Here is a 5,597-nt window from a genome sequence, read left to right as displayed (position 1 = left end):
GGTGCGGGGGGGGGGGGTTAGCAACTACTTACAGGCTTGCAACTTTTTTCCTCCCCTAAAGTAGAAAATGAATTGTGTGCAGTCCATCAGCATTATGTGGGGAACAAAAAGAACAGAGATTTGCCTCCTTTTGTGGTGCCCAGCCCTGGGTTTGTGACTGGTTTCTTGGCTACTATTTCAGTCTCATTCTGCAAAGTGCCAATGTGATCTTACAAGGTTTGTTAGGAGCTTAGTTATTTACGTGTGACTGGATTTGGGGTAGTAGTATGAGGAGCACTGTGCACCTGACTTTAGTGCACTAAAAAGGACTGGAAAATAGGCTTTTCCCAATTAATGACTTGGGTTGAGAGATTAAAGGAATTATGGTGTGTAGGGATCTTTTGGCAACCATGTGTATAGATAAGTATCAGGGTCTGTTAATCTGTGTTTTCTGGGCTGCTAAAACCATGTGCCTGATCTTAACCTGTGCCCCGAAGGAGAACCACACACCCAAGATGAAGCCTATTATGCAAATCTCATAGTGGACAGTCTCCATGCATGGAAATTGTCTGGAATGATGCTATAGGAAATAATGATGTTTAGTATTAGGACAACACTGGAGACAAAAATGTGGTAATGAAGCAAAGGAACAGAGTTATTGCTTGAAAACTCACTTTTTTCTTCTCTGTCTTTCCTTTAACCTGGAATGGTAGATATCTACAACTGCAATCTTCAGAGCTGCAAAGTAATCATAAGATTACAGAATGCACAAGTAATCACTGCATTAGGCTAATTTCCAAGCCTTTATGTTCATGGTAGGCTGAAATGGTCACTCTGCTTTGCTGGTTTAAAAATCCCATGGCAATTTTACAGGGGCATAAACTCACCAGAGCATAATCTTCTGTAGAAGCTTTCTTTTGCTTACTCCTTCCAAATACATCACTGCCTGTACATATGAACCTGGGTAGATCCTGAGAACTCTTCTCCTCTTCTTTCTTGGACTGTTTTACTATTAGGACTTACTTGTTCAGTCATACATGCAATTGTTAAGTACTCCTTCTCCTGAAAAGCAAACTTACCAGGTTTAAGGAGCTGAGGTAGCACTTTTGGACCAAGGCTTCTTTGCACATAACAAGGAACTCCAAAACAACGGAAAGACAGAGTTCTGTGAAGATTTGAAGTAGCCTTTGCTATAGTTCTTAAAAACATCTACAAGATTTTAGCTTTTTAACTTCTAAACGTCTCTGTTTGCCAGAGGAACAAAGAGGATAGTTCACCACAATGTGAAGCAGCACAGGGAAAAGCCAGGCTCCTTAGAAATCAGATCCCCTCAAAAATCTGTCTGCACCCTGGCTGATCCACTCAGAGATCCTTCAGCTTCTTTCTCCTGTAACCACTGGGTTAATAAACTGGTTTTGGTAGAGTCTGGAAAGAAAAGATGAGGAGTCACCTATCCCCTTCCCTTCCCTCATTCTGTTAAAGAACACAACATTCTAGGTCATTAAGTGACCGTGGGGTTGGCTGATGCCTTGGTTGGCTTTTTTAACTTTAATATGCTCTCAGAAGGAAGAAGCTGAAGACTTGACAAGGGCTTTACAGGCTGTAGAGACAACAAGAGCACGTCCCCTTCCAGCACATTGTGCTGCAGAAACAGGGGTGGCCCCAGTGACAGAACCCAGAATCTGCTCCTCTCTCTAGTTACAAGAAAAGAGCAAAACTGACACTGGTGCTTTATTGGTTGCTCTCCCCAGTAAATAATTAATAATGCAATTAAGAACGCATTGTGTTTATATGTCTATTTTAAACCAGGTGTTTCTGTATAAACACCAGGAAGCCCCTTGCCTATTCATTCATCTGTCCAGTCCTCTGGGTAATAGAATTTCTAATAGACAGGGACAGCTAAAGCCCAAAGGGGGGGTGTGTGTGAGCTCAGGAAACAACAGCTCTGAGTTACACTTGCTGATCCTTTACTTGCAAAAAACCCCTTCAATTTATACTAAACTGATCTGCTGTTAATTTAGGAGGAAAAGATGATGCCTGAGGACAGGAGGGGTGGGACAATATTCATCATTCTTTTTGCACATCTCTTGTAAAACCAGTGTTCAAGCACCATAGAATGGTTTGGGTTGGAAGGGACCTTAAGAGCAGCATTATGTATTTTCATTAAGAGGTGTTTAATGCTCCTAACTTAAGAACAAGGTAGCAAACTCTCCTTCGTGCTGAAGTGTGGGGACAAGGAAATGGGACACGCAGCAAGTTAAACATGAATGAAATCTCTTACTAAGTACTGGAATCAGCGCCAATTTATGGGAAATATTTTTGTATCTTTAAACTCTCTTCAAGCTCAGCTCACTCATTATTTCCTGGGGTTTGTGTGGGCAGAACTTAGAAGTACATGCAGAAACTGCACTGGAGAACCTCTATAAATGTCACAAGTAATTATGCCCCTATAACCATCGCATTTCAATGCTTTCACCTGAGTGCACAAGATTCTGAGGGAAATCATGATCAACTGGGGAGGGGGAAGAACATTCATGAGAACAAATGAAGGGGAAAAAGTGGAGCTTCTGCTCACAGAAAAATTAGTATTTGCTGCCACATGCACTTTTTGGAGGGGCTTTTGTTTTTAATAGACATATTCACCCAGGAACAGCCAATTACAAAATCCGGAATGCATGAATAGCTCAGGCTACTATACTGTTACATGCTGCATTGAAATGAGAAAAGAGATGCTGTATGAATGAAAATCATTTGCCTGTGCTTTTCCCTATGGATTATGCTAGGGAGGCAGTTGTTTGTACTGGTAGCTTAAGATAGTCCAAGCTGACACTGTGTTCGAAGTGTCCATTTTGGGAAACGATAAGGTTCTTTGAGCTGGTCGGAGGGATGCAGCGATAGGCAGGAATTCAAGGCTCCTTTCCTCATTCCAAAGAATCAATATATTTGGTTTCTCAAGAGTGTGGCCAAAACAGTTTCTTTGCTTTTCATTCCTCTTCAGCCTCATTTGGTCTGCAAAAACTTTCCTGAGCACTAATGAGTGAGACCTTTGTTTCACACTCACGAACCTGTTTTGGCATGCGAGGCCCAAATAATGGGAAGAATGCAAACTAATCAAAGCAAACAGGCTGTGTGTCCAGTGTGTGCAATGGCTGCAACCCAAATTCACCTCCCTAGAGGACAGCAGGATCCTGGGCAGAGTATCTGCCTTCAGAGCATGTCAGGAGAATATGAACAGGAAAAGAATAAACATCATGTAGTATTTAGAAGGATGTTGACTGTCTTGTGTCTTATAAAATGAAACGTCGCTGCTGTCCAGCCAGAGCTGCAGTCTATTTCCACTCACTTCTTGTGGTTTCAGCAATTACTTTCCAGTGTTAGAAGTAAAAATCATTTACATGAGAAGGAGAGGGGAGAAAAAGCCAGGAAAAAGATAAATTACTGATGTTATAATTCATTCTGAGGAAAACTTGTAATTCATGAAATATTCAAGTGCTCGGGGCTGACTGAGATTTGTAACTGGTTGTTTCTTCTGATCTGTCCATTATATTTGTGTTTAACTGCAATATATGCTTGTGTGCACTCATTATAGTGCAAGTACAGAATAGAAGTGAACAGTTCAAGAAGTTAACTGAAATCTGAGAGATTTCATACCATTTCTACCATCTCACTCATAGTAAGAAGTGACTGAACAATGTCTGTGACCTCCTGTGTGGTGGGAGGAGCTGGTGTATCAGCAGGTACAGGCTTCTGTGGTCCTCCTAAAAGGCTGCCTGGGAATCTTTCCAGCTGGTATTAAATTGCACTCTCCTTTCTTGTGGGAATACTGAGAACTTGTTTAGAGTGACACAGGAAAATGTGACAGGCAAAATGCAATGATATCGGGAGGCAGAGGCCAAGCAGCTTACATCTAGAGCTTTTTATGGAATGATTTTTACATGATCTCAAGAAAAGCAGAGCAATGTGGAGGAGGAAAGGGAAGAAGGGGGAATTCCATCCCAGTGCAAGCATCAAATACTCCTGTGTGTTATGTGCAACTGAGACAGTGCAGCACTGACCTGTGACTTGTGAAATGGAAGAAACAGAGACCATAGAAATTATCCTGCAGTCAGAGCCAAAGCCTGAGCCGTTTTCTACAGTATGAAATCCTACAATTAGGTTGCAAAGTATTCTCAAGGAATGAAGCAAAGTCAACATCTGAGAGGTTTAAAACTGCAGGACAGGGAGGATGCGGCTCCTTCCTTTTCCCTATTAACTTGGAGAAGGGCAAGATCTAATTCCACAGGTTTCTAGAAAATAGTTCTTTCTGTCCCCAGGAGGCCTCATGTAAAAGAAAAACAGCTGGTTAGACCCTGGACTTCATTTTTTAGAGGCATTCTCTCACGTGGGCAGATCCAGGACAGCTGTGGGAAGGAAGATGCCAGAGTTCCTGAGCTAAGAGATCAAAAATGTAGTTGGTCACACTCCATAGCCTCTGCCAAACAGTACTCACAGGGCAAATGCCTGACATCCTGTACTAAGTACTGCAGACAACTGAAGAATGGACTAGAGAACCTCCAATGAAATTACCAGGCAAAAGATCTGACAGACAGAAGGAAGTCTTTTTTCACACAGCACGTAATGAAATTGTAGGACTCCTAACTCAATTGTTGAACTCGCTGCTACAGGATGTTATGGGAGCAGAAGTACAAATACATATAGTTCTACCAGTAGTTAGCTATGTTCATGGAGGACACGTCCTTTGGTCAAAGTGGTCTGAGCACAACCTGTGGCTCAAGAAGTCCCCAAATTTATCACTGCAGGCAATGGGGAAGATGATAGGCCAGGAAAAGGATCTGTCTGTACTTGCCTTTTCTTACATTCTTCTCCTGTGCATCTGCTGTGGGGTGCTAACAGGAGATTCTTTTGCTTTTTCAGTTTACCAGGACTCAGAATAGGACATGGAAGCAAGAAAATATGTCTTTTAATAGTAATAAGAAGAAACAGCACAGAGATGGCTTGATGAATCTGACATGTCCACAAGCCAGTCCCCCTTTCAGTACATGTTAAAAGGGAAGAGAGGCTGACATACGATTCTCATAACCTTCTGGGAGCCGAGGGGGTTTGCATTCCTTAAAGCACTGCTAAATTTCAAACTGGTTTTTTAAGTTTGGAAAGACTGTCTGTACGTAACAGGATTTGTCTGTCTCCAAGGGATGCTGAGGCTTTAGCTTAGAACTGCCTGACACAGATGGGAGAATTCTGGGGCGTAAACACAGTACTTTCAAACACTGCATGTTCTTATAACTGTGGGGAAAAGAATGATCTCTTCTTCTCTGTGGATTAAAACATCATTTTAGTAATTCCTGTTATCTGGTATTAAGGCAGCTGCCTTCACAGAAATTCACTAGCAGTAATGCGACCACCCCCTTCACAATAAGAAGTTGTCACATACAGCTAATGCTACTGTAACTCAGTGTTCCTGTTAAACACATGAAAACCAAACAGCTTCAAGAGTAGAACACTTCCAATGTGTTGCACATAGTCTTAAATTACATACCTGCTTGTTGCCTGTATTAATACCTATTCTGATACCAGATTCCCTAAACTAACAGAGGTTAGAATAAGTGACAGCTCATCTA

The 5,597-nt window shown here is 41.8% G+C and overlaps 1 protein-coding gene across 1 annotated transcript in view; it reads right to left on the bottom strand.

The window, feature by feature from the left end:
- The window catches only part of TADA2A (transcriptional adaptor 2A), a 22,192-nt gene that overhangs the window by 9,083 nt on the left and 7,512 nt on the right, over positions 1-5,597 (bottom strand). Inside the window, exon 8 of the mRNA XM_010022351.1 lies at positions 654-717. Coding sequence (XP_010020653.1) covers positions 654-717 — 64 coding nt within the window. The remainder of the gene's footprint in view (positions 1-653; positions 718-5,597) is intronic.

The sequence above is a fragment of the Nestor notabilis genome, unplaced genomic scaffold (genome assembly GCF_000696875.1).
Source record: "Nestor notabilis isolate BGI_N333 unplaced genomic scaffold, ASM69687v1 scaffold17349, whole genome shotgun sequence".
NCBI lineage: Eukaryota > Metazoa > Chordata > Aves > Psittaciformes > Psittacidae > Nestor > Nestor notabilis.
The sequence above is the reverse complement of the archived record's forward strand: the minus strand, read 5'-3'. Positions and strand labels throughout refer to the sequence as shown.